The 23,383-nt window shown below is 42.3% G+C and overlaps 1 protein-coding gene across 1 annotated transcript in view; it reads right to left on the reverse strand.

The window, feature by feature from the left end:
- Positions 1-285: 285 nt before the first annotated feature.
- LOC101848001 overlaps positions 286-23,383 on the reverse strand; it is an 82,402-nt gene continuing 59,304 nt past the window's right edge. The window contains exon 4 of the mRNA XM_005110438.3: positions 286-2,192. Within this exon, the coding sequence (XP_005110495.1) occupies positions 1,810-2,192 (383 nt within the window). The 3' untranslated portion in view covers positions 286-1,809. The remainder of the gene's footprint in view (positions 2,193-23,383) is intronic.

The raw sequence follows: 23,383 nt of genomic DNA on the forward strand, positions 1-23,383 counted from the left end.
TTTTCACCGTCTTAGTTGTAAAAATACGAGATCTAAAGTCTAGAACTAGGCCTAGAATCTAATCTAGATCTACTTTTCGATCTATGTCGCTTTGCCTTTCCTGAAACAGGGCTGTAAATATGAAGCTTAATTTACCCCTCGCCGTTGAAACTTCTGATGGCCGAGTGATCAGCCTGTCGGCCTTTGAAGACAAACCATTATTTTGTGAGCGTGGGTTCGAATCCCAGTTCCGGAAGTTTTTTTTCTTTTTTCTTCTCATCCTCCCAACTTACCAACAATTTTTCCCATAATTATAATTTGTTGCTTTTTAGTTTTTTTTAAAGGGGTAAATAAATAAATAAATCGCCTGTGTTGTCTGTTCTCGTAATCATAAAACACTGGGCTAAACATAGGTTTAGCTGGTCCGACCCAAGAGTCTTAATCCGTGTTGGGTCCGATGTCGGTGGACGCGGATCTTTTTGAGTCGGTTCTACACCATGAAAAAACTTCGTACATTAGCCTGGCCTGGAAGTGATCTTATTTTGACTGTTGAAACAAGAGTTACAATAATAATAATAACATTAATTTGTCTGTTAATGTCTGACCAGGATCAATGTATAAAAGCAGAGGAGAATATTTCTTAAAGATAAAAAAGGATTAATTATGATTTTGCTAAAGCCAGTGAAACCATTCTGGCAGGAAAACGTTCATCGTTAATGGAGCATTCTAAAAGCTTTGTTACCTGTTGTGGATGTGCACATTGTGCGGGCTTCTCTTTTGCTTCAGTAATTCTAGTTTGGAAGCTTCTTAAAACTAGAATAAGAAAGGATAAACAAGACAACAATGTTGTTCACAAGTTGTAAACAACTCTTTTTATAATATCAGCTGTAGCATCGGGTGGGTTGTAAAGAGGGTGAGACCTGCCGTGACCAAACGTTTAATAAAGATAATCTCGCTGTTAGAAAAACAATGGCGAGCTTCCTCTTAAAAGCGATATTGTTCCAGCTTTTAAAATCAGTAGAAACCACCCACTGGGTAAAAAAAAATCTTTATTAAGGAATTTTCTAGATAGAGCTAACAGGTGTTTACTCTTAAATTGATAAAAGTCACTGTGCAAAATCTGGAGAGTTTATGTTCGTTAGTTGAGGAGATATTTGGCAATAAGTTGTGCCACGAATTTTTGACCGCCCTGAAGCTGGATGAATGCCTCGAATTTCAAGCAAAGTCACGTGTTAAGACTTTTCTCGCCTTTCAAACTGATCCTTCTAACTGGTGGTACATCCAAGAAAATGGAAATGATGATAAGATTATTTCAGCTGCTCTATCCTATTATTCTTTTTGTGTGTCTGAATTTCCCCAAGCATCTATTTGTTTAGTCTATGTCCAGTTACAGTTATTATGTTCCTGATAGAATGTCAAGCTGAACAGAGTTATTGTTCCCGGTGAACACCGGCAAAATTCAGTTCATACAATAGTAGTTTTTTTTTCTTCTGGAAACCAGTATTTTCCTCATTCTAAGTGATTTTTTTTAGGTTGAGTAAAAAAGGCTAGAATATTACTTTTTATTTAAGAATGAAAACACTTAATAAAACACTTTATAAAACACTTAATCCGGAATCAGATGAAGCAGCACTTTATGAAGAGAATTAGTGTAGAAATTGACATACTTCGAATTTATTATATTAAGCTGTCATTAAATGTCTAAAAATATCGCCCCCTTCCGCCCATCAGGTTCATTTAATGAAGTTTCACTAGATCTATAGGCAGAAGTTGTTTGAATGGTTGGGAGGTTTAACAAATCAATGATCAGTAAATATCAACACGTGTCAGCTAAGGGGAAAAAAGGGGACCAAACAGGAATTTCTCCATTCTCTCCCTTGTTCCACCACAGCCAATAAAGGTTGCGAACAGAACCAACAGCCAGCAGCAGACGGCGTGAAGACTTTTGGCGCCGCACCGAACTCCATCTGGAAGATCCACGTAGTTATAATCGTAGTAGTAGTAGTCCCAACCTTCACACGGGTCTGTGACGTTGGGCGGAACCTGTGGGCCGTTACACAAATCTGTTTGGCAGAAAGTGTAGCAAGCGAGTGTCACCACACGGGCGCATGTTGTTTCGTTCACTGCTGACAGGTTTTTGAAACGGTCACTGTCGAACTGCGTGCTAAAAAACTTCCCGTCGTGACATCCTCTGTGGAAGTGTGTGATCCGCCCTAAAATTGTAAAAGTAGGACAAGAAAAGAAAACATTTTTAGATACCACAAAGACAACCCCACAAAGTGCAAGAGAGAAACACGTAGAATGCCATTACTAGCTTTAGAAAGGTGCCTTAAACACATTTCCCCCTCTTGACTCGATCTTATCCGATATGTACGTAAAATTCAGAGTTCCCGTCTCTTAAATAACCTTACGGTGTTGCAAGGGGCATTGAAAGAAAACATTTCACACCTTGTGGGACATTTACTCCCTTTTTGACAAAACCGTGGCGTTATGGTAAGGCTCTTGTTCTTTTTTTTTAAGTTTCAGTAATAGTTTTGCGGCGCTCGCAACTGCATAATAAGTTCATATGAAAAAAAGTTGGTTCCATTCGCACAGCTTCTGATCGACACTTCTACTAAAATGCTAAATGGCAAAAATTTGATGTAAATACATTCTAAATGTGAATTAACTAGATTCTATTTTAAATAAAATTTAAAATTTTAAAGCTAATTACACGTTTCCATAAAAGCCGATGACCTTCATAAAATCAAGGATTCTGCTGGGATCAACGACGGAAAACAGATCTTCCATTTTTTGGCATCTAAAATATTTCCTTCCGGTCTCTCCGTAGTCTAGACATTCTGTTAAAATGTGTCTAACGGTAAAATCTGTGTCGCACAAAACGGTTTTTCATCTCCCTGAAGGAGGTATTTATGTGTCACGGAAGTGAGTCCAATGCGTAATCGAGTAAAAATGACTTCGTCTCTTCTGGAGAGGCCCGAAGGTTTTCGCGGACCCAGATTGGGTTTAATGTTGTGTAGCTTATTGTTTTCTTGTTTTTTTCAATGAGTCTCCCACAGCCTGGAGGTGTAGTTTTTGACTTTTTTAACGTCAGTCTGTGGGAGAGTATTCGTCGTTGATCCCAACAAAAGGGACAAGGATTCTTTCGCTAGGAGATCCACTTGCTCGTTTCATCGGATGCCCACGTGGCTAGGTAGCCATGCGAACACGATACTTTTCCAGGTTTCAGGCAAAGCGGGGTTTATTTTTTGCAACCTAACTATTTTTGGGTGTAAGCATGTGTAGTTTGTAAGTGAGGTGATGCAAGACAGAGAGTCAGATAGGATAAAGAAAGATTTGTTAGGAGCATTTTCTACGGAGTCCAGTGCCATGTCAATGGCAGTGGCGTCCGCAGAGAAAATGGAGGATTCGGGAGGGAGTCTCCACTGTTGTATACTGTTTGAGGATAGCCCACAGCGGAGTCCGATTTAGAGCCATCTGTGAAGATTAGCTCCGCACCGAGGTATTTTTCTATAAGTTTTTGTATTCTGTTTTAAATGTTTTGGCATTTATGCTTGTTTTTGTGTGTGTGGTCTGCTGTAAGTCTATTTTTGCCTTGGTGGGGTGCCACGGAGGGAGTTCGGGGAAAAGAAATTGTTAGATGTCTTGCTTTGAAAATTGTGTTTTTTAAGGCCCCCAAGGACTCTGAGGCCGAAGGGTTTAATGAGTTTTTCGTTGTTTTGGAATTTGTCTATGGGGTCTGGGTTTGTTTTGAAAATACAGTCGTGTGCTGGGTTCTCTGGTGTTGAGCTTTGTTTAATTATTGCGTATTGAGAGTTGTGTGCGTCTTAGAGTGAATGATGGTACTCGTATGTTTGCCTCGGCCTGGAGGCTCTCAACTGGAGAAGTGCAGAAAGCCCCCTGGGCAAGATGGAGTCCTTGGTTTTGTACTGGGACTAACATCTTTAGAACGTGGGGTTTTGCTGATTCATAGACCTGACAGCCGTAGTCAAGCCTGGATCGGACAAGGAAAAACTCAGGTGGAGAAGGTGTTTAGAGTCCCCTTCCCACCCCGGATGCGATACAAATTTCAAAGCTTTTAACGTTTTCCGGCACCTCACACGAAGGTCTTGTATGTGTGGTATGAATGTGAGTTTCTTGTTAAATATAATGCCGAGGAAATAAGCCTGGTCCCTGACGAGAATCCTTTCCCTGTATAGTGTCAAATCCGGTTGCAGTACACGTCTGCCTGATCGGTAGAAGTGTACTACAACCGTGTTTGACGGCGAAAACTTGAAACCTTTATTATTTGCCCACTCTTCTAGTTTATGCATCTGCGTTAGCAGCTGCCTTTCCATAGATCTTAGGTTTTTCGAACGGCAGCATATCAAGAAGTGGTCAAGGTATAACGAGCGTCTATGCTATTTTGGAGGGTTTTAACGATGGAATCTATTTTGGTTTCGAATAGGAGAGGAGAAAGGATGCTCCCCAGGGGGTCACCTTCCTCCTGTTGTTTTGATCGAAAAGGGAGGTCTGACACGAACCTGGAAGGAACGGTTCTTCAGGAAATTGCCAATGAAGGCAGGGAGGTGACCGTGAATGCCGAGAGCGTGCAGGTCTTTGAGAATGCGTACTTCCAGGTTGTGTCGAAGTTTTTTTCTAGGTAAAAAAAGATGGCCATCATATGGCCTCCTTCGGCAAAGGGACTCGCGTATAAAGGTCTGCAGACGGATCGTGTGATCCAGAGTGGATCGTGCTTTCCTGAATCCGCACGGAGACCACTCCGCGTGCTCGTCGTCTCCAGAAACCACATGAGTCGACTTTTAATATTTTTTTCTATACATTTGCACAGACAGCTCGTTAGTGCTATAGGCCTGTAATTGGATGGGTGTGTGTGGTCTTTGTTAGGCTTGGGTTTTCGAATGACAGTGGCGAGACGCCAAGACTCGGAAAGGAGTGCGACCGCCACATGTCGCTGTATATGTCCCGTAGGAGTGTAAGTGTTTCTTTTGGAAAATGTCTAAAGACCTGGTTGTAGATGTCATCCAGACCAAAGGCTGTGTTGCCCAGGTCCGAGATGCACGATGTTAGTTAGTCTAATGTGAAGTCTGTGCTGTAGGTTTCAGTGTTGGAAGTTCAGGTGTTGTTGTTCTCTGTTAGTTTTGATGTTTTGGAAGGTGGTGTTGTAATTTGCTTTGGGTGACTTCTTGGAGAGAGATGTAGCTATTGTGTTTGCGATGTCTACCTGTGTTTCGGCTGTGGTTCCATCCGGCCTCTGAACGGTGTCTATGCGTCCACCCAAATTTTGTAAAACCAATTTTAAAAACTTGATTGAGTAGTGTCTGATTTTTGATTTTGGAGATGCATTTTCTGAACGACTGTAATTTGCTCTCAATGAGGCATCTACGTGCCTAAGCTCAAGCCTTTAAGTAATTAATATTTTGTTTTCTGTGGTGGTGTTGTCGACGGCTCTTCGATATGCTGCTTTCTTTTTCTTTACTGCATCATCACATTCCCCAGAGAACCAGATACTTGTTCTTCCGTGGTTTTGGAGATGTTTTTGGTATGTGTTTGCGGCACATTCTAGAGGTCGAAAGTAGGATTCAGAATCTAGGAACATTAAATAGCGAACCCGCCCCAGTGTGCTTTTTTGAAGTTGAAGCGTTTTGTGATCGGGCCGTTTTGGAGGCTATCGTTTTTAAGAAAAATTGGGAAATGGTCCGTACGGTCATCCAGCACAGACCACTCAAGGTCTGGGACTAGGTCAGGGGTACAAAAGATGAGGTCTAGGGATGAAGTGCTAAAAGTGGATTAGTCTCTGTAAGTGGGGGAAATATCATTTAAGAGGCAGATGTTATAATGAAATGAAAAATCTTCTATTATTTTTTCCTTTCTGGTCTGTAGGTTTGTCTTCCCAAAAAAGAGGGCTGTGGGCATTAAAGTAAGGGCTTTGGGACCTGAAGCTTTAAATTGTTAAGTTGAGTTATTTTGAGGGGGTAATTTGGTGGGATATAGACAGTGCATATCGCGATTGGTCTGTGCAGGGTGACCAGTACGACAATAGCTTGGAGGGTCATCCTAAGGTGTATTTGTCTGTGAAGTGTGTGGTTGTCGGTGTAGATGGCGGTTCCACCGGAAGCAATCTGGTTCTCCTTGTGAATGTGATGATAAGCAGTAGATCCTCTTAAGTCTATGGTTGAAGCCGGGGCAAACTTTGTTTCCTATATACAGGCCAAGAGTTGGCACCGTGTGGCCTGTAAGTGTTGTAATTCTGCAATGGAAGGTCGGAGTCCGCCCGCATTCCATTGCAAGACCGCCATTATGAAGGATTTTAAAAATATTTTGGAGCACGCAGGCCCGTCTTCGAAGAAACACTCTGACTCCTCCTATACGGGGAAGGCAGAGGATTTTTTAACGCTGCTGTCCTCGATTGGACGGCGGCCCAATGGGGGATGTGGAGGAGTGCCCGGGGTGGGGTGGGGGTCGGAACTGTCTTCGTCCATAGGTAGGGGGGGTTGTCTGCTGGAGGGGTAGGGGAAGGTGGAGCAAATGGAGGGGGCTGGGAAGGGGAGGGGGAGGGGACACCTCACACTCCATAGGGGGGATGGGGCGTGAGGTGGAAGAAGAAGGGATAGAAGAGGGAGGGGGGGGGGAAGAAAAGCGGGCGGAGGCAGAGTCCATCCCTAGAACACCGAAGCGGTTAGAAAGTAGCACCTCAAATGCCAGAAGGGTAGGAGAGACCCTTTTTAAAACTTTTTTTTACAGAGGCTCACTTGTTGACCGCGGGCAGTGGGAAGTCGGCAGTAGATGTACTGGCCGACTTCATGATTAGCCGGAGTACTGTTGCATATGTCCGGCCAAAGACCGGGATCACGATAGGCGGGCAGACAGTTTTGTGGGCTTCTTGGAAAGAACAACCATTTTGCGCTTCGTGCTCTTGGATTGCGCGTTCTTGGATCAAAGTCGGACAATCCTTGCTGAAGGCTAAGTGCTGACCCTGGCATTTTGGGCAGCAAGGACTAGCTTTGTATTCCTTCTCAGGATGCCCAGTCTTGCCAACTCGAGGACACACAGCTGCACGTCGGCATCGCTACTGACTATGGCCAAACTTCTGACACTGAAAACAGTGCATAGGGTTTGGCACATAGGGTCGCACGTCCAGGACCAAGTATTATACCCGAACGGTGGCTGGAGGGCTGCACAAATCGAAAGTTAGAATTATCGTATTCGTTTCAAGTGTGGTCTAACCCCCCCCCCCCTTTTTTGTCGAAGGGTAATCCGGCGGGCTTCGACCATACCCTCGCAATTAGCCACAATTTCCTCGTTGGAGCAGCCCTTCACCTCATGGCTGCGGACCACGCCCTTCGATTGGTTGAATTTCTGGTGTCTCTCGGATACACAAGGGACACCGCCAAAGATCGTGATTTTTTTCCCATTCTGGCCAGTTCTTCATTCTGTGAGCAGCTGATGATGAGTGCACCAGAGGACAGTTGATGGACATTTGTAGGAATGTATCCCAGAACCTGTCTTAGAGCGTTTCCGGTCTCAAATAAATTAAGATCTGTGATCTTTTTCTGCGCATCGGTGCTGCGGATGGTCAAGTACGGTTGCTGTAGAAGCTCCCTGCGAAGAGGGAGAGTAGAGGCAACCGTAAAGGTCCTTTTCCAGTAGGGGTAGTAGAGGTCGATGTTTTGCTCTGCACGGCGGCCGCACCCGCTTCCGCGAGCCGAGACTTTTTTTTGTAACGTTAGGAGTTGGGGAAGGGTCTTTTATGAGTGAAGTTTCCATGTGAGTGTAGTTGTTGGTTCGACTTCGGGGCTTCCAACCCACCACCGAGCCCAACAAGAGGACACATTGCTCGGATAATCAGAGCTGCCCCAGGGCTGCCCCGGAGCTATACTCTTTACTGAGAGTGTGCAAGACCCGCCTGTCAATATTGAGCTAGGGCCTGAAGGGGATTCCGCCACTGACCTAGAAATATATATAAGCGAGCCTCGCTTCAACATAGGCCAGTGAACGCCACCTGCTTGACTGGCGGAATAACCCCAGCCTCCATATTTGGAAGGCCTCAGCATGCCAAAAAGTGTATTACCTTTTGTTTCTCGGTCATGTCTCATATGGTAGCCCAGCAACGAACTGATAACTCTTGATTTCAAAATTTCCCGTCAGTAACGGGTATTGTCGCCCGTAGCATTGATGCAAGCTTAGCATAATTCTGCGCATTGGTTGAGACAATTTAAATTTGTTGTGGTAGTCCATTCCACTCTTGAATCAATTCTTAACCCTGTCGTTGTACAGTGTTTACGTCGTTTTGGGTGTACACTCCTAGGCTCAAAGGGTGACGTGTGTGGCGAGTAGGCTGGCCATAGCTAAACGTACATATTTTGCTGCTTGCTGTAGATACTGCATCTTTACACAGGCAACGTGTGGGCGCGCATTGTAATGCTGGAATGTATGCATACGTCTATGGGTTTGAAAGAAGGGAACCAAGTACGTCCAAGACAATTTTGTTTTCCCAAAATATTTATAAGATAACTGAAAAAGCATGTGATGTCGTGACTTTGATGGATTTAAAAAACATACCCAAAAATTGGTAATTTTCCTACAATGGCTGCCACTTTCAGTTATCTTATATATTTTTTGAGAAATGCTTTTTTTTTCGATTAAAAAAAAATAAATTAGTCCTTTACTTCCCCAACTCGAAGTCAGGTACCCATTACAGGTGGGTGGGCAGGAGATGGTGAAAAAAAATCCATGGCTGAACCGAGGCTCGAACCTGGACTTTCTGCTTTGGAGACAAGCGCATTAACCATTCTGCCCCCACGCCACTGTAAGCTACAGGCTTTAAAAATACTGCAATAGTGCTTTGCGGTCGTGTTGCCACCCTGAACGACAACAAAGTGGGAATCCTTCACTGATATCAAACAAGATGGCTGTTACTATAAATATCGGCCAATGGCGTACATCTGTCGTTCTCAAGTTATCCGCATGTTATTATAGAGACTTAATATTTTCGAGACAAAAACTTTGTGGCAGTCACAAAGTAAAACGTGAAATCCAAAATGTACTTAAATTAATTGTCCCTATAGTAAAAGCAGCAGCTATAGCAGCAGCAGTAGTAGTAGCAGCAGCAGCAGCAGCAGCAGCAGCAGCAGCAGTAGTATTAGTAGTAGTAGTAGTAGTAGTAGTAGTAGTAGTAGTAGTAGTAGTAGTAGTAGCAGCAGTAGTAACAGTAGTAGTAGTAGTAGAAGTGGAAGTACCAGCAGCAGAAGTTGCAAAAACTGAAGCTACAGTAGCAGAATATAAAAAGGGCAGAGGCGAAGCGTCTTCCTAATCAAATAATCACTGCTTCCCTTATAATATAACTTGGTTACATCCACGCAAAAGCACCCATGGGGCAGTATAGCCCAAGTTACATTCAAATATCTAACAGACTTGTACTTCTGTAAAATCACGAACGGCTGTGTACAAAACACTTTAAAAAAAAACGTTTTTATGAGTTGCCACAATAAATACAAAAAATAGACCTAAACCCTTTCCCCCCTTTTATGCCTCTTTCGTAAGCAGCCACAAGCGTTGAATATAGCAAATTACAATTAAACTGGCCGAGTCCATCCTGGAAAGAGAAGGGCGACTAACTCCAAATAAGCCTGACTCCTGTGAGGGCCATGCTTTTACCCCTGATTTTTTCCCACCGATCATCAAATTTGTGGTGTGATTATGGCACCGACTTCTTGCCAGGCAAAGTTAAATCATAACTGCCAAATTTGAAACCAAATTAATAGTGGCATTGTTATCGTTGCTTCTACTAAAACAATATTAGTGGTATGTTCTTTCTTCTTGTGTATTCACATTTTCAGTTAAATTTACATTTTCAATAATCTCCGAAACCGTTATGCACACCCCAGATGAACAAAATTATAATTGCATTTTGCCCAGAGTTAGAAATATGGAATGAAACATTTTCTCCATTATTTTGACGGGTGTTTATTATAAATTATGAATTTGTTTCGTTTTCATTCTCAACTCTGTGACTCGACAGTTAAGTTACTCAATGATGATGATATCGTCTCGCATAAAAATCGCTGTTGATAATAATTGTGTGCATTTGTGGTAAATCTTTCAGTTTTCTCATGCATTGTAGAGGAATTCTTCGGTGTTTATCTCAGCAAAATGTTTCAAGACGATTATGAGAGGACATGGCTTTGTGGTTGTGAGGACAGGAAAAGGTTGTGTTGTTTTCTTTGTTAATTTTTTTAATAAGTTGTAAATGAGTAGCCAACAAGTGGTGTGAACGATTTGGGAAACTTAACAAATAAGATAAAAAATCAAGAAACAAGTGGGGGCCATATTGCAGTTTCTGTCTCTCTGACAGTTCTGGGAAAAGTAAAAATAGATGAAGCTGGAAACGAGGGTGTTCGTGTTAAAAGGGAACGTTATAATGCTGAGGTGAGCAGGAATCGCGAACTCCTTGACCACCATCTAAAAGCTGTTCTTTTCCTGGTGTGTTAAGGGATTGGATTCAGAGGTCACAGAGAAAGTAAGTGGAGTGACAACCGGGGCAATTTTATTGAGCTACTTGTCAGGTTTTAGCACATCTCAGCTAATGAGAACTTGTGCAGCGCTTTGGGGTATGAAAATTCAGTATTCTGCGGCTTCAGTTCCGACATTCTGAATGACCTTATTGAATGCATATTTGATGCTACGCTAGATGAACTTAAATCTCGTATAGCATGTGTGCCGTACATATCGATAATGGCAGATGAAACGACGGACATTTCTAATAATGCTCAGCTTGCGTTGAGCGTTAGACTTGTTCACGAAGGCCATGTTTATGAACATCTGATAGCCTTTATGATCCGATGGCTATGATGCTTCAGCGGAAGAACATTGACCTTGTTTTAGGTGAACTGAAAATAAAAGACTACGCCACATGTTTGTCTGGCATGCGCTGTGATGACAGTTTCCATAATCTGATAGCCGAGTCAGAGAAACTGCAAGTTTCATATCCTGTGCGCTCTCGGCCCCTTGCATGCGTCATACGCAAGACAGCGGCTACAGAGCGAGTGGGGAGGACGAATGTGATCAAACAACATGTTTAGAGTCAATTCTGCATAAAATCATAGACACACTCAAAAAGGAGCGACGGACAAAGAGGTTATGTACAATGACACTGCCGTCAGATCGGCGCTGAGCGATGCAACTGACGCTGCGTACCTTTTGCTTGTGATACACTCGCTGGACCTGCTAACAATTCTGCCAATGGTGGCGACAGTGCTATCACTAGCTGTGACTATGTCATTGACAAGTGCTGATTGCGAGCGTACGTTTAGCGTTCTCCGACTTGTAAAAAACTACACTCACTCAACAATGGGCCAAGACCGACTGAAACATAATATGCTGGTTCTGTCAGTTGGGATAGTGGGGCCGTTTAGCCCAAAAATTTTAAAGGATTGTGCATTTTGTGATACAAGCACCAAATTTGGCACAGATGTACATTAATATATAGCAAACATTTTTAGATATTGGGCCACTCGGATTTTTCTCTTTATGGCCGCCATATTGGATTTCAAAATGGCCGCCATTTGAAATCTACATTTACGAGTATCTCTGGGGCAAATGCTGCTATTGACTTCATTTTGGTGTCTAAATGTATGTTTTGGGGGGCAAGGAATCCTATGATACCAATTTCACAATTCAATGCACAATCCAATGCACAATTCTAATGCACAAATCTAAATCAAAGACACAAATCTAAAATCCTAATGCACAAATTTATCCAAGGCACAATTCAGTGCACAACCCAATGGCACCAATTTCAAAGTAATGTTATCTTTCACACTTTGTTTTATAAAATGGTCTAGGAAAATAATAGATTGAACTAGATACTTTGAAAGGAATGATTATATGAAAGCATGTTGATTGATTGATTGAGTGTGTGTTTTACGGAACTATCGACTCAATTTTGAAAACATATTAAATGGGTGTAAAAGTCTCAAGTCTGTAAATGTCGGGGGTACAATTCTGACATGCTACATGCTCAAATATCTGAGGCTAGGTGTATACTGACATTCTTCAATGGTCTGGTATCTGAGGCTAGGTAGATATCGGTACTGAAGATGCATGTACATAAACAGTGTCATGTTAACAAGTTCAGCACTGCCACAAGTACATGTATGTTGTGGACTCATCGTCCCGTGCAGTCCCCTTCACACACACAGAGGGCAGTCTTCTTGCATTTGCAGAGCTTCACACTCAATAAATGGCACTTGCAAGAAACCAGAGCAGCATATCGTTCTTCCTAGCGAAGAGTTTCCTCCTGGCCGTGTCATTGTCCGTGCATTTGCTGGTTCGATCATACAACAGGATCACGAACCTCTTGATGATGGATATTGCATCGTTTGGTATGTCACGTGGTGCAGAGGACACCAGCAGCAGCGCCTTAGTGAGTTCTGGCAGTACCGTCCAGACTGCCCACGCAGTCTTCTTGCAATATGGGATGAAGATCTTTGGAGCATACTCTCCAAATGCCTTTAATTTAATGCAGCCAATCTGGGTGATGGCTGCTCCATTAAGAACTATACAGCTAGTGACAGGAGTCTCTGTCTTCAAAGCCTGTGATGAGATCATTATTAGTACAAGTGAAGAGGTTTCCACCAGCAGACAGTGCAGGAGGACATGCCTGGTTCTTGTGACGAAAGAACTCCTCAAGGTTTCCATCCCTCATCTGCCAGCCAATGTACAGGCGTGCAACGAGTTCACGGTCATTTTTGATAGAGGAGAACTGTTCCTGACATTTACTCTTATTCCTTGGAGTGGAAGTGCTGAATACCTTCAGCTTTGTCACGAGGAATGGGGTCGTCTACTGCCTTTGTTCTGTCAAACAGATACTCTCTGATGAAAGCCTCGGGCTGCTCTTGTCCAATCCTCTTGACTTTCATCACGGTCTCCACGGCAGAATGACCTGCGATGTCCTCTGTGTCCTGTATGCTTAGATCCTGACTCTCCTTCTCGAATGGGTTGCCCATCTCCTTTATGATACCGACCGGACAGCGAACATCTTTCACAAATGAGGCATGTACACTTGGCGTCTGATCATGATGACGTGTGTCTGCTGCTTGCAATTTCTGGTCTTGAAACCACCCAGCGACAAAGGGCACTAGGAGTGTCAGTTAGCCCAACTGCGCCACCATTTCCTTTGATGCAGGCATTAGTCTGCTCATGTGCCTGGTCAATCGGGATTAAAGAGAACACCCTCTGTGTTTTCTCAACTGTGAAAAAGCCTTCACTGAATTTCCTTGCTACGTCTGGGTGTTTGGTAGTGAGTTCAGCGATGTTCTTCAGGTGCACTGGTATCCACCTAGCATAGTGGAACCAGGTGACCAGCTCTGTCAGAGCATCGAGGTGCATCATCAATGATCCCTGCCAGAGAGAACGCACGTACACTAGAACCAACAGTTCTTGTTCCATCACAGCTGCCCAGTAGCGAAACTGGGAGATGTTGTCTCGTCTCTGGCGTCACCAGTCTTCAAACGCAGGAATGTCCTCTGCATCCCTGGTTTCTCCCAGACAGTAGTGGTAGTAGGCAGGGTGTTGCAGGATGTACAATGCTGCTGTAGAGGAATGAGTCTGCTGTCCTTGCTGTCGCAATCTCGGCTTGCACAAGTGCTTGCCACCCAACCACTCCCTTGCAGCCAGTCCCCCAGTGTTTTCAGTACTGCCATCTCTATGTGGAGACCACCAAACATCACCACTATATGGTCTTCACCATAACTCTCTGGCCACTTCCACTGTATGTGCTTGGCCAAAGCAAACAGTGGATGATCCAAGGTGACCACTGGTGTCTGTCCAGGATTCAGATGTTCTACAGCTTTCTTCACAACGTCCATTGAATGCCTGATCATTGCCACAGTGTGCGCATTTTCCAGGAAGAGTGGAAGCAGCAACGTGGGGCAGATGACTCTACCCTCTGGTGGCTGTCGGCTGGCATGAAATGCAGCCCAAGATGTGTTTTTATTGTCCACTGTACTAGTGTTGTCTCCCAGAGCGTGTTTTGCATTGCCTAACCAATGGTATTCTCCATCAGTCTACTGTTTGAAGTCTCCTCTGGTCAATGACGCAACTCCAGCAGCTGGGACAGACGACATCTTGATGCTGCTAGTGACAGGGGGTACATCAGTATAATAGTGCGGGAAAAGGGCAACAGTCTTGGACCGTGCATCCCCAGATTCTCCTGTAACGAATATGCTCCGATTTACTCCTTCACCAGTGTAAGAAGGATGTTGTACGAGGGAGATAGCGGCACCTTGGAAGGAGTCTTTTGATGTTGTTGCACTAGGATTGTGATCTATGTTATCTACAGCGGCAATTGTGAACTCTTCGCCCCGCGCTTTTGGAGGTCAGACCACATATTGTTCTCTGTAAAATTGTTGGCAGACATGGTTGACCATCTCTGCTGAGAGCTGGAGCACTCTATCATAAGAGGTACTCAGGCCAAGGTGTGACAGTCTGTCGACCAGTTCCTTCTTGTGTGTATGAGCATGCAACATCATCCCAATGTATGTTGGAAGTGGGGTCTCCTGTGCAACACTATGCCTGACACAAGAGGATGATGTGGTGCCACGTGTTCGCCCGTGTTTTACGCAGTTGAACTTCAGTATCTAGGCTGCGGTAATTGCTGCAGGGTTAGTGTCTGCCATCTGGCCCTTGATGCTGGGTCTCTCTAGGATCATGCTGACTAAGGCAAGCAGCAACGGTTGCAACAGATTCTTCTTGGCATCATCCAGGGCACACTGTGAAGGGCTTGGCTTCTCCAAACATGTGACGGCGATAAGATAACGACGAAGGTAGATCGAGAAGCAGCCATGCAATGTAAAGCAGCCATTTTGCAATCCAATATGGCGGCCCATTAGTAAAAATACGCAATGCAGATTGCTACCATTGGATTTCTTGACCCCAAAAACGTACATTTAGAAACCAAAAAGAAGTCAATAGCAGCATTTGACCCAGAGATAATCGCAAATGTAGATTTCAAATGGCGGCCATTTTGAAATCCAATATGGCGGCCATTAAGAGAGAAATCCGAGTGGCCCAATATCTGAAAAAGATTTCAATATGCTAATGTACATTTGTGCCAAGTTTAGTGCTTGTATCACAAAATGCACAATAGGTTTGCTAAGCGGCCCCACTAGGAGCACTGTTGTGAAAACGCTGGAAAAATCCAATATCATTGATAGGTTTGCAGCGAAAAAGGAAAGGTGAATAAATCTACTGTACAAACAGTAAAAGGTAAGTCGCCCTGTTGACAGCCAACGCTTTTTATGTTATTCATGCATGATGTATAAGCTGCTTCGTTGAGGTTGATATTTTTCAACTCCTTCTCCCTTCCATTTAGTTTGGTTTGGTATTTTATCCTTTGATTTTTTAAAAACTCTGTTTTTGTTTTGCCGGTACTTACTTCGAAAACTTATTTTACTGTGCACGTGACACAGGCGTATGGAACTGAACAAAAAAAAGTGAGGGAAATTTGGTGTGGGCTTATCCCCAGCAAGTCCATTATCTCACTCTGATAATCCTGTCAGACAAGTCAGCCTTCGCCCCTGAAAAAGGGTATTCACATCTCCTTCATTATTGCTATTAACATTGTCAAAATACATCGTTATTCATGGCAGCAAACAGTGTTCTATCGTTCTGTGATTTCTTGTGATATTTTGATGATGTTCACTTCCCAAAATGTTTCCACGGCATGGTGATCATGTTGAAGATAATTTGAGACCACAACGATTTTGTGAGTTTTGTAGCATCCCATTTGACACACTTTGGATAAATAGTTCCTTGTCCGTAGCTCGAACTGAAAGATTGAAACAAATTCATTACAGTAAGGACCTCTTCTTCCCTAACAGTTCTTTACGACTTCAAGATCCCGCAACATTGCCATTGAGCATGAAACAAGTGAATGGAATGTTTACTAGCTGCTTTTCAAAGTCCAACTGCACTCAGCAAGGATGAGGAATTTCAATGTCTTTTTGCTGCTGTGTTGGGAAAGAGTTTTCTGACGTACATCTTCCAAAGTTTGCTTCTGAGCTACTTGACTTTTGGAAGGACTTTCATAACTCTGTAGACAGATTGTTTGCATGATGTAGGTGTCTGTATGACACTTCCTTGAATATCTTGGACTTATTTTTTCTTCTTCTCTGTGTCTCCACCCTTTTCCTTTTTTGAATTGTACCTTTCCATAGCCTTATCATTTTCTGCGTTTTCCTTCTGATTTAACCAGGATGCTGTTGCCTCTTTTGCGTAGCTTTTCCATTTCTTTCTTTAGTATCACTAACCCAGCAAACTTACGTGTTGTAACTTTGCTAGTGATAGTGTTAGCCAGTGTGAGGTTTTTCTTTCTTGTTTTTCCTATATTATTTCTTAACTTGTTCGTCGGTCTGTGCCTTGTGATTTGCCACGTTCTTTTCCTAGTCGAACGTCTTCAGCTCTTTAGGATTGCGCATCGATGTCACCCTTTGTTTTCTGTAATAGGTCCTGGTATTTTCCATAGTCTTAAACTATATTGTAATAAACTCAGTGTATTTCGTTTCGGAATATTGGTACTTGAAAGCAATGCCTTCAGAGATCTCTAGCGCAGAGCACACTCCTATAGTACTGTTAAGTTGGAAATAGAATGTGGGAGCGGGAGGGGTAGATGAAAAAAATGGATCAATCAGTTTTGTAACTGAATTTATAGAGATTAACCCGTCCTATACTAGGTCGAAAATAAGATGAAGCTGCATTACTTTTTTGTATTCTTTTATTAAAATATTTCGCAGCAGAAAAAAGTAGTCACAAATTTTGTTTTAGAATGTACATGAATAAATTGAATATAAAGCGATGTCATTCATGACGTATGTGGTCTTGCTAGTCTTATCATTGTCCAAGACGATAACATCAGGTGCTATGTCCTAAATATTATCGGGACAATACATGTTACCTAAACTTTGTTCAAAATGATTTAGTCCGTGTAACTATTAAGACCAATATATAAACTTACTTTCCTCTTTTTAAAGCCAATATCAAATTATTAAGAAAACTAAGGGTAAAGCTAAGCAGCACGGGAAAGACGAACGTTACCAGCCATAACAAGGACGGCATGAAGCGAGGAGATGCCGGGAGAAAATTCCGGCCGATGTACAATCGCTTTCATCGCTTGAAATGTACATGCGTGCACACGAGCACTTTATTGACAGCATGCGTGACACTGGTAGATCTATATATTTTCAGTGATGATAACAAGAAAAGAAAACGAGGGGAGTTAGTGAAAACTGTTTGTGAAAAAAAAATAAAAAAATAAAAGCAAAGCACACAATACATTTACTTTTATTCCAAGCAAGACATTAGAACTGGCTTCTTTTCAATTAATTTGTAGACCAAGATCTACCAATCCATCGGTTCTCCATAACGTTCCCTTCTTAACAGTCTTTTCATCTGTCTCTCATTCTTTCTTCTCAATCGTCGAGATAGGATGTCTGAAGTCAATCGTCCTTCAGGTGAGTTTAACCATGAACATTTCATGCAGATCGAAAGAGGAATCACAACTCATTCAAACTGAATCTGCACATCGGCTTTCGTCGTCTTTTAAATTTCCTTTCAAGTGGTGAAATTAACCAAACTAAAGACGCATTTAATTAAACGGGTTCGCCTACTCCTTTCTTTCTTTTCTCTTTTGAGTTACCTCGTCGATCAGGAGAAACGGGGTCAATCTTTTTCTGTTCGTTTTCAACTGAAACTAAAATTGACGTTGAAAATCCCATACAACGTCTCATCGCCCTCTTCGCCTTGTTCCCGATGTTTACGCCTCGTCTTGCCCCACCAAGTCTACTGTGTGACATAACCCAAAATAGAACATATCAATATACTTTTTATTCCCTTGACAGAGTGTATGTGCAAAGTTAAATTAGTGATGTTCGATTTTAAATATTGAAACACCGAACCAAGCAGCTTGTAGTTGTAATGTTTCAAACAACGATAACAAGTTATCAACTTCAATTGCCTCAACTGCCAACTCTAAAGCTAGAAATATGTGGCATCAACGCATGAAAGCCTTAAAATAAAATTCTTAAAGTAGCTACTCATTCTATACAGATAAAACACAAATACTAAGTCTAAATCGTTCCAATGACGGAATCAAACACTTTTCCCAATTTCCGTTTCGAAACAACACATACTATGAAAACCAATAATCATTGTTTCGGCTTGGGTCCTACTCATCCATTTTCTCGACGGACTCTTAGATTTCATAAATGAATCACATATTTTGCAGTCATATAACAAAGAAAGCAAATTTTAAGGCAATTCAAGTCTTAATCATTAGTTACATCTTAATTGTTACACCGCTAAAATTGCGCAAAGAAGTCATTCATATTCACTTTCTATAGACACTGTCGTCTTGCCGGGGAATTAATGAAAACCAAGTTGATTGGACTTGAAATAAAAATACCGCCCTAAAATTTGCAGCAACTTCCAGAGGAATTAAACACGCAGATCTTAATTGTTATAACAAGACTAAAATTCACAGATGCGACTATTTACCGCCAAAAATTCATAATCGGTGTAGTAATCTTGTTCTTGGTTGATGAAATGACTAAAGTTATCGTATTTCTAGTTCTAGAGTGAATAATTACACTTTTAAAACAATCTATTGAACTGAAGATAGGGTTACTATTTTCTACCATTTTACGGACGAGACGTGTAGCTTTTAAGATCGAATCTTAAGTCCGTTGTATAAAAAAATGGGCCGTTATAAGCATATATTTATCAGTTACCCTGTAAGGTCTACTTAAGATCAGTATTTACCCGTAATTACGAAAATGAGATGCAGACATTTATAAGAGAAATCTTAGGATGAAAACTGTCTCTGGTGAATGTTACGTTTACATACCTAAAAAATGCTGAATCTTTAACAAAAAAGACCCACACTGTTTAAGCATATCGTTTTATTGGATATTTTCTGCCTAGTTCAGCTTCAGCAATCTTTTCACCACCGGCTTAGCTCAGCTTAACTATGGTTTGAAATAAAGAAAGCTACTTATAGTGTCTGTAGCAAAGGGTATGTGCAAGTTCAAGTTTTCAGGAGAATATATATAATTTTATATAGAAGCCACTTAGAGATTGTAAATATCCTTTTCCGACAAGGTCATGATATCTAATTCAGATTCAGACATGCCCAGGAACAACTAATTACAACATGGTATGAACACGACCTCAGAAGAATTATTAAAATACTGCACCTTATTTCAACTGATATTTCACGCATGCTCTGTTTCTCTTGTCTTGTCAAAACTTGACTACATGTATAGTAAATCTGTTTGGTCTCGAATTTCATGTGAGCGAATGAGGAAATTGCAAGAGGCCCAAAATAACACAAGGCGAGGGTTGAAGAAAAAGAAGAAAGATCCCGAATCAAAAATGTTAAAAGCTCTGCATTGGCTTTCAGTTGATAAAATAATCCAATGTAAAGTTTCTACTATCTGTTATAACTGTCTTATCGAAAAAGCCCCATTGCATCTATTGAGCTTTTAACACCGTATGTTCCATCTCGTCAGTTACGGTCGTCCACAGAAGCAACACAATTCAGAGCCTCCAGAATAAAATTAAGATCTCTTGGTGAAAAAAGTTTCTCATTTTTTGGCCCTAAGATAATTATGGAACTCTTTGCCTGCGGATCTCAGAGAAGTAACACAATCGTTATTATTTACAATACGTTCAAGCCATTGCTTAAGACTCATTGGTATAACTCTTAGTTATAGTGTGTAAGTAAGTACCGATATGTTCTGTTTTTACTTCTGTCCTTACGTGTACGTATATAATTAATATAATATGGTTGTGAAAGTTTTTCTTCACGTGGTTACTGGTTTTTCTTGTTGCTGTGCAATAATTCATCTTGTGTGAATCGCTCAGTGATCATGTGATTTATATAAACGCTCAGAGATTAAATACTAGCATGGGATAGAATACTATTAAATGCAATCTATTACTGCTATTATTATTTTATTTTCGTAATTAATATAGATTGGTTTATTTCCGGAGGAAGAGCAATTTTTATGTCATGGAAAACAAAATATTTTTTATATCTTTAACACTGCATTGAAATGACGAACGGGAAAATCGTAAACTGCCGATAGTGTTTTCTATTATTCTAATTTTTCTAGGAGACTGCGAACACTTACTGAATTGACAGAAACTTAGCTTGCTCTTTGATCTACCTTCAGTAATTTTTTCATGTTCTACGTAGTTTTTTCAGCTATATAAAACAACCATCCACATGTACGCAAGTATATATCTATTATCTATTTGTGGTGGCCGAATTTTGTTAATTCAAAAGGCTTTTTAATGGCTGCATCGATCGACATGCGGTTTTCGACAAAGATTCTTTAAAATATTCTCCAGATCATGACGCCCTTCGTTTTTCCAGTTTTGAGACAGTTTTGCTGCAAAAAGCTAAATTTCTTTATTTCGCCGATCGCTTTTGTAGGCCGACGCTTCTGTCTCTGTAATTTTAGAAAACCCGGAAGTGATATTTCGCGGGGCGCATTTTGTTTTGAGAGTTATAGATCTAGATCTAGACATCATAATTTTTTGCATCTCTAAAGTCTCAAGATTTATTGCCCCTTTCCAGTAGAGTGTTTAATATAGTAACCCAATTACTTTTAGTTGATATTGAAGAACCGATCATTCCTTTAATCGAAAGGAGGCCCAGCTAGTATAATTATAGGTATGCAAATATTGCATATATATATATATATATATATATATTGTTATTGTGTGTGTGTGTGGTAGCCTCTCCGTACGACATGTTTGGAGCCCCGAAAAGCGTGCTCTTCGCCAGGGCCACCGCCTCCCTTGGGTAGCGGGTGAGGCAGTCCAACCTCCCTGAATCTCCCCCGAAGAGATGCCACCGCCAATGCTGGTGTGTGTGTGTGTGGTAGCCTATCCGTTCGAAATGTTCGGAGCCCCGAAGAGTGTGCTCTTCGCCAGGGCCACCGCCTCCCTTGGGTAGCGGGTGAGGCAGTCCAACCTCCCTGAATCCTCCCCGAAGAGATGCCACCGTCGGGCCTCCATGGCGGGGCATCTTTGCAGCCAGTGCTCCAAATCTTGGGGCTCCTCGCTGCACAATGGACATATTGGGTCCGATATTTTGTCTATTCTATTTTTGTAGGCCCGAAGCCCAGAGAAATGACCGGTCCTGATTTTTGCCAGTAATGACTGGTCACTGCGGGACATAATAAGAGACTCTCGTTTTAAGGAAAATGCCCTGTATACTTCCTTCGTCCGCGTGTGGCATATAGGGGGGTCTTTTGTAATTGCTGTTGTTGTGGTTGTTGTCAAATCCCTTTAACTGCGAGCATTTCGCTCTTGGCAGCGCCATGCCTCCCTCAAGTAACCAAATGTCCTTGTCATCTGGTCAACGCCAGAGTAGAGCAGGCTTTGTAAGTCTGTAGATGTGTGTGTGTAGGAGCCTGCGTCGAAGAACTGCCAGGTTTGGGCAGTGGAGGAGAAGATGTTCAACGGTCTCCTCGTGGTAGTCACAGTGTCTGCAATGGGGTTCCCACGTGGAGTTAATTCTGTTTATGAGTTTGTTAGTGTGTGAGTGTCATGTGCGCGCTCTGGAGATCAAAATCTGATCAGCTCTACATAAGAGATTCGATGGGTCTTTGGGGTTGGGTTTGTCCATGTACCCGAAGAGAGATCTTCATGTTTCTGCGTTGGCCCATCTGTTTAGCCACTCGTCTCTTCTTTTGGCTCTGCAGGTCCGTAAAGAGGCAGCTGTGTCTGTCTGGGGCAGGTTTGCTCCAGTCTTTTATAGCTGATCTGCAGTCTCATTCTCTGGTACTTCAGAGTGGCCAGGCATCCACTGCAGTGTAATCCGGACGCCATAGATAGTGCCGATCTGTTTTACAAGCCTGAGAATGTCCCCGTCCCCTCTTAGAGTACTGACATTGAATCAGAGAAGACAGCAACATCGCCTGGTGTTACTGCGCCTTCAAAAAAGTCTTGGGTGATCTGCTCCAGGGTCTTTACTATGGCAACTCTCTTTGCGTCATAGTTGGAGCTGTATGTTTCACATGGGCCAAATAGTTGGGTCTGCTTCTTGTCTCCAAGGTTGTTTCGATATTTGATGATGGATCCGTATCCAGCTTTCAGTGCTGACCCATCTGTGTATGCATGAATTGGAGTTTCAGCATACGAGTCAACTGTCTCCAGGGAACTAGTTCTGAGGATTTCTTCGGGTGTGGTTTTATCACAGGAAGTCTCGTCCTTATTGTGATTTCTGGTGCCTGCCAATAAGGAGGTTCGCTGCTGATATTGATGAATGGTTCTCTGTTCTCGGGTGGTTCAAACACCTCTAGTAGTTGTTTTGTTGCTTCTCGCATGAAGGAGGTCTTCTGGATGCGTGTTCTTGGTTCCCACTCATTTTCCATTTCTCTCTTTTCGTGTGTGTCTTCTAGTCGCACAAATCTTTCGTAGGTTTCTAGTGTAGCACTCTTTCTTCTGAGGTCCAGTGGTTCTCTGTTGGTTTAGATTTCTCAGGCGCCTGTAGGCATGGTCTTCATCGCACAAGAAACAAATCTGAGTGATTGGTTCTGTACTCTGTCAAGCTGTGCCAAAGAGCTTTGGCTGGCTATTGATTGTAGTGGTAGGGAGTAGTCAATCACAGATCTGACATACCCTATGTAAAGTTGTCGGAGGGTTGCTTTGTCAGCTTCTCAGTTGAATGATCAAAGGTGTTTCAGAAGGTTTAGTCTGGAGGTAGCTCCTTTGGTCAGCTCCCCTAAGTGCTCTTTGAGAGACAGCTTTCTGTCCAGTTGTACTCCAAGGTACTTGGGATAGTCCTCATAATTGATGTTGGTTCAATTGATCTCAAGGTTTACCTGACCTGCTGTAACCTTATTTTTTAGGCTGAAGAGTCCAAAAACATTCTTGTCTGTGTTGATCTCCATCTTCCATTGCTGGCAGTAGGACGGGATAGTAGTCAAGTCTGCGTTGATGGCTTGGTTCAGTGCTCTCATGTCACTTCCTTTGCTCCAGATGAGCAAGTTGTCAGCGTAGAGTGCTTTCTGACAGGAGATGACTTCTGGCAAGTCCTTCATAAACAACAGGAAGAGGGTACAGCAGAGTGCTGACCCCTGTGGAAGGACTTCCTCGAATGTCCTCTGTGAAGAAATCTTTTTGTCACTTGATGTTTCTCGACAAAGACGGGGAGTTGACTTGGTTAAGGCTGGCTTGCCAGAGAGCGTCTGGGGTTTCACTCTCAACCATTACAGACCATAAATGTATAAATTATATGTGTGTATGCATGTATGTATGCATGCATGTATGCATGTATGCATGTATGTATGTATGTATGTATGTATGTATGTATGTATGTATGTATGTATGTATG

The sequence above is a fragment of the Aplysia californica genome, unplaced genomic scaffold (genome assembly GCF_000002075.1).
Source record: "Aplysia californica isolate F4 #8 unplaced genomic scaffold, AplCal3.0 scaffold00890, whole genome shotgun sequence".
NCBI lineage: Eukaryota > Metazoa > Mollusca > Gastropoda > Aplysiida > Aplysiidae > Aplysia > Aplysia californica.